This window comes from Halichoerus grypus, chromosome 10 (genome assembly GCF_964656455.1).
Source record: "Halichoerus grypus chromosome 10, mHalGry1.hap1.1, whole genome shotgun sequence".
NCBI classification, from domain to species: Eukaryota; Metazoa; Chordata; class Mammalia; order Carnivora; family Phocidae; genus Halichoerus; species Halichoerus grypus.
The window spans coordinates 6,968,054-6,982,186 of NC_135721.1; the positions used below are offsets into that span (position 1 = coordinate 6,968,054).

Genomic DNA, 14,133 nt, shown 5'->3' on the forward strand with positions numbered 1-14,133 from the left:
TCCCCATCAAATGCCTGTAAGACATGTAGATTTCACAAAGTAAATTTTTATTAAAACAAGGCACTTCAACGTGATTTTAGGAAAGCTTATAGTCCCTAACTTGCTGTAGCTAATTTACCCAAAGGAAGAAAATAATGCAACCAAGACAACTTTCTATATTAACATATTTTATCAACATCTTCATTCCAATGAAATAGTGATGTTAATATTAAGAGTTCCTACAATCTTAGTACCTTCTCAGGAAGGTCTAGGTCTGATAAAATGCCTATTCAACTTGAAAATCTGCCCACAAAAGAACAGTTGGCCAATACAAAATACTAACAAGCACTTAATAATTTTACTTACATATTTCTATATTCATTTTCTAAGAGAAAGTGTAGCTCTTACATAACGGCCCCAAAAGATAGGGAGACTGAAGTAAAACAGAAGTACCTTTCTTCTTAAAAAGAAAATAAAATTAAAAAGAATGAACAACTCACTGTTAGGTTGTCTCTAAGCAACTGCATGATGAGGGTGCTGTCTTTGTATGAATCTTCATTCAGTGTATCAAGTTCTGCAATGGCCTCATCGAAAGCCTGGTAAACATTAATAGCCATGGTAAACAATATTTGCATGAACACAAACTGATTACAATTACAAACCATTTTTATAAAATAGGTGAACATCCACTTTATGTTCTACTATCAATTAAAAATAAAACTCAGTGAGTCATTTCCACAGATTTCCAGTTTATGACAATGACCTTATCAGTAGGAGTAAGAACTTATGAGAATGACCTGAAACTTACTGTTTTGGCCAGTGTGCAGGCAAGCTCGGGGTTATTAAGGATCTCATAGTAAAATACAGAAAAGTTAAGAGCCAGTCCCAGGCGGATTGGGTGTGTGGGCTGCATCTCCTTCTTGCTTATATCAAAAGCTTCTTGGTAAGCTCCTTGGGAATTATCTATCGTTTCTGTGAAGGGAAAAAAAAAAAAAGGCACAATACTGAAAATATCCATCAAGTACAGAGCACATTAACCTCTACCATATGCTACTACCTCACGTAGAGCTGGATTTTTCTCTGTGGCCTTCCTTTAAAACCATGGCAGCAAACCAAAAACATTACCTCATACTGGGTTACTGAGAAACTAGTTTATAATGTTGCTTGCTTCAGCTTTAAAAAAAACCCCAACAACATGAGATAGTGCAATCAGACTTTTCTAAATCTGTAACTAAAACAATTTTCTTTTTCCATTTCTTTTAATTTTACTAATTAGAAATGCAGTAATTTAAAAATAATTTGACTGACATATGTCAATAATATCTCAATAAAGCTAGAAAAAATTTTGGCTGTAATACCTCTTCTCAAAATAATGAAAACACTTTACAAAGATCATCACCACCAAAATCTCTATTTTTGTGATTTGTAAAGACAATACTGATCCTTGGTCTCAAGATACATTATGTGAAAGGCAATATGAAAGTGTCAATATACAGAACAAAATCTGCTCTGACCAGAGGCTGATTACTGGCCTAGTAAAAATGTCACCTTCCTGAAAAAACTGTTCAATAATTATTACCAATACTACCCTGATTGTATCCATGCTTTCAAAAGGGTAAGTAGGTTTTCTCAATGAGACCACTGGCCCATTACAGCTTTAGAAATACCGACCAGAACAGAAATGTAAAGTTAGCCTTTTATGGCCTGAATATGTGCATTTTCCTCCCTCTGAAATGGCATATTTATTGATCTAAATATGGCTGGTACAGCCCTCACATAGTAAGGAGTTCTTGCTGCTTGGCATATAAGGAAATACTACAATGAGTAGTAGTAAGGTGTCTCAGCTCCTAGGCTATAAATACAGACTATCTACGAGTCCCAGACTATTGGAGTATTCCATGGATAGGAAGAGAAATGCCAATGAGCCAGAGACGGCTAAATCAGATTAATGCTGGGGCTATGTCCCAGTCTTCCAAAGACATCCTTGTATCCTTGTGACTTGCAAATATCTGTCACTTTCAGCTTTACTATCTTTATGACAACAGAAATTATACATCAATAATAAGTTTAGTATACAAATTTTATTATAGCGGGATACAACAGTTTTCTCTTTGTATCTTCAATTACACTGATATTTAGGATGGTAAACTGTTCCACTTTCAGTTAGTACCTCTGTGAGGGTAGGAAGCCACAGTAACTACTTGAGGGTGCACACTCTTTTTGGATGGGGCAAAATTAAAAAACAAAGTAATGAGCCTACTGGAAATACGGAATTAGGTGCAACTTCTACCTAGAACTTGATAAATATGGTAGCAGGCACATACACAAAATTTAATAGGACCTCAGCTACTAATACTCCCAGAGACTGAGTCCACTGCTAATAAATCACTTTGATCTTTTTACAATTAAGTCCAGCAATTCAGTTATTCTCTTTCCCATATCTATATTTCCTATGACAAATTATATACCAGCAACACTCTCATCTCACCTCTCTTCCTCAGAAATTTGGTTATATATACTTAGCAGTCAATGGAATGATCCTTCAAAATAGGAAGGTAGTAGTTAATTAGTACATCAAACGGAAAAAGTACATCCTGTCTCTATATTCTGTATGTGACTTCCAGTTAAGTTTCAAGGTACAATGACACAAAAGGCCACGTGACAACACAATCTCTCAAAGCATATGCAAATGACGAGGAGGCTAAAAATGTGCTTAACCAAATTCTAAAGTATAAAAAATTAAGCCTCTTTTTTTTTTTATTATTATTACTTTTTAAGTAGGCTCCACCCCAGTGTGGAGCCCATCGCAGGGCCTGAATTCAGGACCATGTGATCCAGACCTGAGCTGATCAAGAGTAGGACGCTTAACTGACTGAGCCACCCAGGCGCCCAAGATTAAGCCTCTTTTAAATAATACCTTAGCAGATTATAATCAGAGTTTATGAGTTTTTCAAAAACAGTACATAATGTAAATTCATGATTGTTTTCATTTTTGAGAACATTAAGGTAACATTAATTTTCTTTTATGTAGATTCCAAGATTTTTTTTAAGATTCCAAGATTTTAAAAAAGTTACAGAGGGCCTGGAGATTACATAGAGATTACTGTCGCAGTACCCCATTTATCCTCCCTTCCTTTTTTATTTTTAATTTTACCCATAAACCAAACAAACTTACGTTTTCGATCATCACCACATGCAACTTCAGCAAGGTACCGGAAGTAATCTCCCTTCATTTTCAGATAGAACACCTTACTCTCTGGATTAGTTGCATTGGCTATTAAATACTTATCCAACAATTCCTGAAAGAAAGAAGATAAAATACGAGTACCAATAAAAAGCTATTTTATTACAGACAAGAACAATGATATGCATTTGAATCATTAACTACCACAGTAACTACATCCATACTGCCTTGGACTTGAAGCACAGGCTGAGAGCAGGGGTCACGTGGTTGTCATGAGTTGAATGCTTTGGCTCATAGCAAGCCGTAGTTTCTAATAGTAGCGCTAGGTTACATCAAACACTAAATAGAAAGAGCCTGTCTTTTCACCCATCCATTCATTCAAGCAAGCATTTCTTGGTGCTGGCTGGGTGCCGGGTGCTGTATTTGGCCAGAGGGGATATAAAGAAAACACAAAGTTCTTGCCCTCAAGGAGCTCACAGTTTAGTAAGAAAAGCAGTAAGTACACCAATACCATATGCCAGGCGTTAAGAATATGTGAATAGGGGACAATGGCAGCACAGAGAGAGCATGTGGCTGTGCTGGAGCTGGCCGTTAGCTAGACAGGCCTTCCCTGAAGGGATATTTGACTTGTTAAGAAGGAACAGTAGGAATGTAGCAGTTTGAAAGTGGGGATGTGCAATCATCTTTTTGTGTGTGTGTGTGTGTGTGTGTGTGTGTATGTGTTTAAAAACTCTAGGCCTAATGTGGGGCTTGAACTCATAACCCCAAAATCAAGAGTCACATGCTCTACTGACTGAGCCAGCCAGGCACCCCTGTACAATTATTTTAGAGAGGGGAAACATTTAAGACATCAACTGTGAAGAACAGTACAATCACAGAACAAGTCACCCAGCATGGCCCAGAGCAGAGCAGTGCTCACCCAAAGTAAGGGTAAGTACAGGGATCAAGAGAAAGCAGTCTACAAATACATACAGCAATCTGACGGTCACGTCTACTGAATAGAATTATTTGAAAAAATTGGGTTAGCAATTAAGTATGTCTTCATTTCCTATTTTATTCAAAGAAATACACACTTGATCCAATGAGCTAGTGCCTCTCAAACTGAGGGATTTGTACAAGGTGTCCCAGAAGAATAAAAAGTTGCAAAAGAGGGGTGCCTGGCTGGCTCAGTCAGTGGGGCATGCAATCTTGATCTCCGAGTTTTGAGTTTGAGCCCTGCACTGGGTGTAAAGATTACTTAAAAATAAAATCCTAAAAAACAAAAAATCACAGAAGACAAATATGATAGAGATCTTTTTGGACTATCAATTTTACTTGATGGTAAATAAATATCGTTTTGTCATAAAAATATTATGGGGAAGTGGGGGGTGGGTTAGCCTGGTGATGGGTATTAAGGAGGGCATGTACTGCATGGAGCACTGGGGGTTATACGCAAACAATGAATCATGGAACACTACATCAAAAACTAATGATGTAATGTATGGTGACTAACATAATAAAATTAAATTAAAAAAAAATATTATGGGGGCACCTGGGTGGCTCAGTCGTTAAGCTTCTGCCTTCGGCTCAGGTCATGATCCCAGGGTCATGGGATCGAGCCCCGCATGGGGCTCCCTGCTCCGCGGGAAGCCTGCTTCTCCCTCTCCCACTCCCCCTGCTTGTGTTCCCTCTCTCGCTCTCTCTCTGTCAAATAAATAAATAAAATCTTAAAAAAAAAAAAAAATATTATGGAGTAGAATAAAATTCTCATAGATATTTTAAGATACTAATACCTGTACCTCATAGGTTTGTTTGGGGACTAAAACCAATAAATGGATGTGAAAGCATGGTACAGTTTCTTTCTTTCTTTCTTTTTAAAGATTTTATTTATTTGACACAGAGAGACACAGCGAGAGAGGGGACACAAGCAGGGGGAGTGGGAGAGGGAGAAGCGGGCTTCCTGCTGAGCAGGGAGCCCGATGTGAGACTTGATCCCAGGACCCCGGGTGACCTGAGCCGAAGGCAGACGCTTAAGGACTGAGCCACCCAGGCACCCCCATGGTACAGTTTCAACATGTTAAGTGCTCAGTGCTAGTGATTAGCCAGCCAGATGTTCTCACTCTTCTGCCTCAGTGCAAAGTTTGAGAAGCACTAATCTAGGCAATGTGAAACTAGTGAAAAAGTTTAAGCAAGGAACAGACACAATCATGTTTGCATTCTGGAAAAATAGCCACTGATATTATCAATTAACATTATATAAAAATACCAACTACAGTACAAAATTAGAAGTTTGGAAGAACTCATTTAAGACGTTCAAATTCACTTAAATATATTACTGAAGAAGTAAAAGAAGACTGTTTACAGATTTTAAAAAAAGGCTAAGAAAAAGTTTAGAAAATGTAGTTCTAACTCAGGAACGTTCCTGTTGTTTATCTAAAAATGGCCTAAACAAAATGTGGTGGTTACATCCATAAGTCATTTTAAAGGAAATAAACAAAAATATTATATTAAAAAAAGAAAAACATATTTTAAATCCTTAATTTTTAAAAGTTTACATAAAGATATTTTTAAAGGGCCTAAAGCACAGGCAAAATTTTTAATTTTAAAATTACCTAACAAAGCCCCAGATGTCTATATATTATAAAATTGGCAAACTCTATCAAAATTGTGGCTTCAATGTGGAAAGCTGCCGGACCAGGAACACAGCAACAGAGGTCAGTAAGGGGCTCACCCAAACACGAGAGGCAAGCATGAAAACTAATGCTTCCACACCATCATCCTCTTACCTGAGAAGATTCAAAGGATCAGGTTGTAAGAATTTCTTCTGCTCAACATCACCAATTTTAATAGTTATTAAAATGAACCTGAGAAACTCTTTCCCAGAATCTTAGACATTCGTACTACTTTAACTTTTTACTCTAATACCATTTTTATCTATCACGGATGACTTTCAATTTAAAAACTATTTTGGGGAACACCTGAATTTAGGATTTTTGCAGGGAGGGAGGGCAACAGTGAGACTGTCACAAAAAGTTCACTTGTTTTGAAATCTCAAACTGACTCATAGTCATCCCCCCCTTTTTTTTCTTTTTTAAGATTTTATTTATTTATTTGAGAGACAGAGTTGAGTGAAAGAGCAAAGGAGCAGGGGCAGAGGAAGAGGGAGGCTCCCCACTAAGCAGGGAGCCCGATTCAGGGCTCGATCCCAGAACCCTGGGACCATGATCTGAGCCCAAGGCAGAGACTTAACCAACTGAGCCACCCAGGCACCCAGTCATCCCCATCTTAAAAGAAAAATTAAACAAGAGTGGATTCTGAGAAGTTGTATTAAATAATGCAAACACAGTATTTATTCTGTGGGAATCACCACCTCTGCCCGTACCCAAACTGAGGAACTATAATGTAAAACAAAGTGCCTCTCACTTTTCTTTTTCTTCCAATTGAGTCGGTCTGTTAAGACAAGATCTCAGAGGATCTCCAAAAAGGTGCCAACTCTGGTGAAGACATTTAGTCACCAAAAAAAAGCTACTCGGTACCTTTAAGACATAGCACTTTGTGATTAAAGGTGGTACAAGTGTGGTAACAGAGGCTGAGAAAAGCCTGAGTAGAGTGAGGACTTGGGGTGAGAAAAGAAAATGATTTTAGCACTAATCTGCCCTCAGTCCCACAGCCAGATGTGGGTGTGCTCCTGAAGATGGCTTACTGGCCTTCCAAAGATTTTTGGAAAGCTGCTCAACAGCTACTGCACTAGTAACTACACAGCCACTTATGAGCTAAACTCTTCCTTTCTCAAATTACTAACTTCGATTACTAGAGCTTGCACACAGCCATTATACACGACTGACAACACTGGCTTTTATAAAGTGACTTGTACATTACTTCTATCCTGGAGCTTCAGCCAGGGAACATGGTTCTTCATCAGATACCACTAGCTCGTTGCGAAGGAAACAACAGTTACAGAATAGTTCTGTCTTTCCACGTGCTATCAGTAGTACAGATGTGTATTTTAGCCCCAAAAGACAGTGGACTCTACTTCATGTCTACCAAAATGACCATGGCTATTATCAGGTAGTATCAAACCACTATTAATTATTAATGCCAGATAGAATAAAGCTATAAATACTTAAGGTATATAGCCTAAGTGTTCAATTTTTATTTAAAAAAAATCATTAAAGGGGTGTCTGGGTGGCTCAGTTGGTTGGTTAAGTGTCTGCCTTTGGCTCAGGTCATGATCCCAGGGTGCTGGGATCGAGCCCCGCATCGGGCTCCCTGCTCCGTGGGAAGCCTGCTTCTCCCTCTCCCACTCCCCCTGCTTGTGTTCCCTCTCGCTGTCTCTCTCTTCTGTCAAATAAGTAAATAAAATCTTAAAAAAAAATAATTTAAAAAACTCAGTATGGATCAGAAATGACAAGTGGTTCCCTGAATAAGAAATCTTTCCACCTAAGGTCATTGGTAAGAAGTCAGGAGAGAGAAAGGGAATCAGTTAACTATATCTATGTAGTTAAAAGCTCCCCCGCTAATTTCTCCTGTGCATTATTCTTTTCGATTAAGCATGAGATCCCCTTTGTAAATCTTCAACCCCCAGATTTTATGATCCTGAAAGCCTTGGAGAGCGAAGACTGGGGTTCCCTCCAGCACTCACAGTGCTACCTGACTTGGATAGAAGGCAAGTGATACATTCCTTTTAGAAAATTTAAGAGATTTTTTGAAGATTTATTTATTTACTTATTTGAGAGAGAGCAAGAATCTCAAGGTGACTCTTCACTGAGCATGGAGCCCGACACAGGGCTCAATCCCATGACCCCTGACATCATGACCTGAGATGAAATCAACAGTCAGACAAAACTGACTGAGCCACCCAGGTGCCCCGAAATCTGAGAGATTTGTAAAGAAGTCAGTGTACTCATTACCAAAAATTACAAGATGGACTAGTAATTGAGTTCTAGACCAAGAAACTCAAACCTGAGCAACGTCAGAGGAAAAAAATATAGGTTACTATACAGGTCACTTTAAGAGATGCTAAAGGACCTTAGAATAAACTTAATCTCATACAAATAGGATGGCAATAAAAATAAAGAATTGTATCAGAAAAACTGTGAAGAACTATATAAGAAAATGAAATTGTCAAGTAATAACATTGATGTAAACTTAGATAGTAACCATTCCTCTTCAATCCCATGTCTTCGAGAAAAGGCTAGGAAGAAAACAAAACTTCAATGCTAATACTCTCTCTAGGAGTGAATTATTTTGGCATATAATAATCCTACCATCACATCAAGTTTTTCTAAACAATTCATCTGGCTTCAATGGTAATATTCCATGGCATTCAACAAACTAAACAGTATCTTTACCTTAAATTCATTTAGGTGGTTTCTGTTTTATAGACAAAATAAACTGCTTCTGTCCCTCATTACATAGCTTACTCTTTACATAAGAAACTGATTTACTGAAAAGAGTAGGTAACTGATGAAGAGCCTTAAAATACAAACAAAATTAACAAAAGGAAACAAAAAATGTTCTAAGGGTTTTCTCTTTCCTATTAGTAACTTACTGAAATTCATTAATACATTAAACATATTCAATCTCTGACTTTAGGGCATATATACTAATCATTATCCATGTATTTTTATCCACGTATTTTTATCAGTTTAATCAGCACACATTACCATAAAAACTCACTATATTCATTCACTCAGCAAATATTCAAGTGTCCTACATGTGCCAAGTCCCATTCTAAGCACTTTATGTATCATTTACATATAAACAAACCATTGATAATAAAAATCACACTGGAGTCCAGAAACGTGTCCATTAATTAAATGGAGCCAGAATTTGAAACTAGAGCCAGGATTTCTAATCACTACCCTATAAATTAAGGGTTAATATAGCTAAAAATATCTAAGAGCATTTGGCCTTATGTTAGATATATAATTAGTAAAACAAACGAAAGAATTAATATGGTGCACAGGGCAATATAGTTATTCAACAACTGGAACATTTATTGAATGGTAAGAGCTAAATTCTTCTAACATTCTAACTTCAAGTATTATATATAGTACAAAGAACCACTGACATGGTATGTATGAAGAACAGTCTCTAGATAGTAACTGCCTCTTACTTAGGTTGATTAATCCAAGAAATTGAAATCAAAGTAAAACTCAAGACTCAATAAGGAAGGCATATTTCATCCAGAATAAAATTATACAAACATAACCACCCTGATATTTGGGGGGGGGGGGGGCTGACGGAACCCTTCAGAAGCTGCATGGGATAGATTGGAATTACAGGGAGGGTCCAAGGAAGAGGAAGATAAAGGACAAGAGTAACTTTGGGTTATTTTAGAATGTATGATTTTAGAAATTAGATTATCATTTGTGAAAGTGACTTCTGTCATTAGCTCTGTGATCTTGTGGCAAATCACAGCTTCTCAAAACTCTGTTTCTTTAAGTTTTAAGATCCAAAGGCCTTCCATTCTCAGAAATTACCATTCTAAGTACAGCAGCTAGAGTTGAATTTCATAAAGGATTTGTTGCCTTAACCAAGGAGGCAATGAATCACCCAAAACACGATCAGTTGATCAGATATCACAGCACCAATTAATCTATGGCAATATTTTCTATCCTTAATAAAATGAATGCCTTGAACAATTAACTGCCCTTGCACTATTTAAAAATTTTACTAATTTACAACTGTCACGTCTTGGAATCCAAGTCTTGAACTCCAACTCTGGTGCCCAACTAAAAAAACGAAAGAATGAAGTAAAATTTTTCAGAAATAGAGGCCATTGACCAATGTGAGAGATCCCAAAGGCTGTGTGATTTAGTGGCCATCACATGGCAGTTGAGATCAGTTAGAGCTCAAGCTCAAGCTGCAAAACCTATTCCTTACTTTCTTAAGTCTGTATCAAATCCCAAACCTCTACAAAGAAACAAACAAACAAAAATTTTTATAATAATTATACCAGAGGAATAGAGTGACCCTATGTCCTGGTTTGTCCAGGAGAGTCCCAGCTTAAGCCTGCTGTCCCAGTGTAATCATTAATGCTACCTCTTTCATTCTTAGTAAATACCCCACTTCGGAAGATATATAATCATCCTCAAGATAAGGCATCAGTCATAATTCAGAGCATTATTTCAATACTAAAAGGTAAGGAATTAAATTTCTTGCCACACCATTTAACATTCACATAGAAGGTGCTAAAATTTTTAGGCATGTGCTGAGAACGGAAGGCGAAGTCATGTTACTAATAGCAGTTCTTTCTCTGAACTTTTAATTTTTATTTTATTATTATTTTTTAAAAAGATTTATTTATTTTGGGGGGGGAGGCAGAGGGAGAGGGAGAGGGAGAAAGAGAATCTCAAGTAGACTCCCGGCTGAGTGCAGAGTTTGACTTGGGCCTCAATCTCACAACACTGAGATCATGACCTGAGCTGAATGAAATCAAGAATCAGACACTTAATAAACTGACTGAGCCACCTAGGCACCCCTGAACGGCTTTTACTTTTATTTTTTAAAGATTTACTTATTTTGCGAGAGAGTGTGAGCGCGCGTGCGTGCAAGGGGGGAGGGAGGGAGGAGCAGAGGGAGAGAATCTTGTACAGACCGTGAAAGTCTGTGTTTGAAGGTTCTTGCATTCATGGTGATTCTTAGGGGCAAACATCTGGCTGTTACGCTTTATACTTTAGACATGTGAACACTTCATACGGAAATACATACTGTTTTACTACAAATTACTTTTATTTCTCCCATTAGTCTTAATGTATATTAATGTATATTTAAAAATTATGTGTAGATATATTACCTACTAATTTCATTTTTATTTAAGGAGACAGAAAACACTAGTTATAGATGGGGTTATCTGAAAGAATAACTGAATAGGGGAGCCCTGCATTGGGCTCTGCGCTCAGCTAAGAGTCTGCTCATCCCTCTCCCTCTGCGCTCCATGCCCCCCACCTCCCCCGCCATGTGCGCACACTCTCTCAAATAAATAAAATCTTTAGATTTAGGGGAAGGATTCTTCCTCTCTTATCTATACCTTCTCTTGACACACAGTAAGACTCTAGCTTCCATTAAAATAATGCATAATACATGGACATCACAAAAAATGCGGAAGTGACAGTTTCTCTCCTTTCCCTGGGTTCTTAAGTCATCCAGTTCTTCCTCTCTCTCAAGGCAACCATCATTACTAGTTTCTTGTACATTTTTCCATATATTTTATATATTTAAAATCCATGTTCCCCCTCCCTCATGTCACCATATTATACATTGTTCTATACCTTGCTTTTTCCATAATAACCTCTCTGAGATCATTTCATATCCATATATTTATAACTGCCTCTTTGTGTATAGAAGACCGCACAGCAGTCCACCAAACAGGCATACTATAACTGTTTAAGTAGTCTCGCCACTGATGAACATTTAATTTGCTTCAAATCTTTTGGTATTTCCAACAATGTACCAAACAAATGTACATTTTACCCTTAAAATAAAATGTTAAACTGTCCTCCCTGGAGGCCATTTTCAATTTACAATCCCACTAGCAATATTATGAATGTTCCTATTTCTCAACATCCACTGAACTCAGAGAATTATCAAATATTCTCTTTTCTCTTTTCCAGTCTAGTAAGGGAAAAATATATATTAGAGTTTTGTTTGTAGTTTTATTATAAATGAAGTCAAACAGTTATATGTCTTTTTCTATTAACACTATATTTATATCCTTTGCCATTTTCCTAAACTGATTTGTAGGAACTCTTTATAAGTTAATGATATGAGTTCATTTCCCAGATGTATCTTATATAAATTTCATGTATTTAAAGACTATCTGGAAATTAAATGGCATTTATTAGTATTTTCTATTATATTAAGTCATATATAATATTACCAACATTTCTGACCAATATGAGAAGCACAAGTTAAGGGGACTATTCAATTTTAGCACAAATAAAATACACGAACAGAAGACTTCTAATTGAAATACAAGTCTGAATGCATGTTTAATGTACTGTTTACCTGACCATACCAAACAGTATCATATTTTAAATGTTACCTGAATAGCAGTACTTCAGATTAAAATACATGCACACACAGAGACATACACACCTCACTCACTTTAGTATGGAGTACTTAAGAAATTTGTGACTCATCACCTTAAAATAGAGCAAAAACAAGACTTTCTGATTCTGGCAATACAGTGAGACTGAGCAGAATTTCCCTTCTAAAAATAATCAAAATGCCAAATAGAAGCAAATAAAATAGGAAAACTGTAACAGAGCACCAAAAGAAAAAAGGGAGATCTTGAGGTGCTGGATAGGAAGATGAAACAAAGAGTGAAAAGTGCCAGTTTATAACACAATGACAATGGTGTGTGCAGGGAGTAGGGGCCCTAGAAAAACTTTGTCTATCATTGCTGAGAAGTAGCAAGAAAGCTATTTCCTGGGCTTTTGTGGTGGGTGGGTATAGTCTCCCATAAAAAAATGAAATCTGAACCCATGTTCTGTGCAGGTGCTATTCAGATTTTTATTTCATACATGACGTGTGAATCCACAAGCTGAAAATGTATGTAAAAACAGGCCAAAGCTTCGTGTGCCCAGCAGAAACGAATCACCAAAACCACTACAAAGACACTTCCACAATCCAAGGCATACACAAGTTCCACGGAAAGAGCTACATCCATATTATTAAAAATAACAAAACTACTCAAGGAACAAATCCACCATGAGGGATCAGCTCACAAACAAGGGATGGTTAGTACCCAAGAACTTAAAAAATGAAAGTGTGTAATAAAACATAAAATAAGCATGTTAAAAATGATTAAAGATACACATTTTAATAGTTATGGATTAAATAGATGATGCTGGCCAGGACTAGCTTCAAAAGAGGGGTGGGTGGGGGAAGGAGTGTTTCCGGTGGGGATATAAACGAAACAGAACTCATAATTGCTGAAGCTGGGTAATGAGTTATTAGAACATTCTGTTTTTGTAGAAGCTTGACACTTTTACTTGATTAAAATAACCAAAAAGATAAAAAAAAAAAGGGGGGGGGAACAGAAGCTAGGGGGAAGTACAGGATACAATAAATTAAGAAAAGGCAGCCTGGAAGTGAGGGGAGAGGGAGAAAGGTTTTTAGAATTAAAAAAGAGAAAATTAATAAAATGGAAGGCCCATTTTAAGAAACTAATCAGAACACAGAACAAATAACTAACAAGATGAAAAAATTACGGGTAAAGTCTAAAGATGCAAATAGAGAGGTCTGAATTACGATGTTTTGGAGTGCCTGGGTGTTCTGTCAAATAAATAAATAAAATCTTTTAAAAAAGAAAAAAAAAAAAAGAGTCAGTGCCTGGGTGGCTCAGTCTCTTAAGCGTCATCAACTCTTGATTTTGGCCCAGGTCACTATCTCGGGGTCATGAGATCCAGCCCTGAGTCAGGCTCCGAGCTGGGCGTGGAATCTGCTTAGGATTCTCTCTCTCCCTCTTCCCCTTGCGCTCTCACTGTCTCTCTCGCTCTCAAAAAAGAAAAGAAAAGATGTTTAAGATAATATGTGATGGGAATTCCAGAGAGAAGACAAAGAATGAGGAAGAGATGCTATTCAGGAATTCAGGAATAAGGCTGAAACTCTCTCAGTAATAGGATAAAAGACATCTTCAGAGTAGAAAAGCACACTGAATCCCAAGCAAGAAAAAATAAAAATAAATTCATACCTAGACCATCATGGTAAAACTGAAGAATGCCAAAGATAAGAAAATTCTTAAAAGCAACCAGAGAGGGGCGCCTGGGTGGCTCAGTTGGTTAAGCGACTGCCTTCGGCTCAGGTCATGATCCTGGAGTCCCTGGATCGAGTCCCGCATCGGGCTCCCTGCTCGGCGGGGAGCCTGCTTCTCCCTCTGACCCTCCCCCCTCTCATGTGCTCTCTCTCTCTCTCATTCCCTCTGTCTCAAATAAATAAATAAAATCTTTAAAAAAAAAAAAAAAAGCAACCAGAGAAATGAC

General features: G+C 37.4%; 1 protein-coding gene across 1 annotated transcript in view; it reads right to left on the reverse strand.

Moving 5' to 3' along the window:
- YWHAQ (tyrosine 3-monooxygenase/tryptophan 5-monooxygenase activation protein theta) overlaps positions 1-14,133 on the reverse strand; it is a 36,671-nt gene that overhangs the window by 2,230 nt on the left and 20,308 nt on the right. The window contains exons 3-5 of the mRNA XM_036097545.2: positions 3,155-3,278; positions 788-951; positions 480-575 (exon numbers count right to left, since the gene is read on the reverse strand). Coding sequence (XP_035953438.1) covers positions 480-575; positions 788-951; positions 3,155-3,278 — 384 coding nt within the window. The remainder of the gene's footprint in view (positions 1-479; positions 576-787; positions 952-3,154; positions 3,279-14,133) is intronic.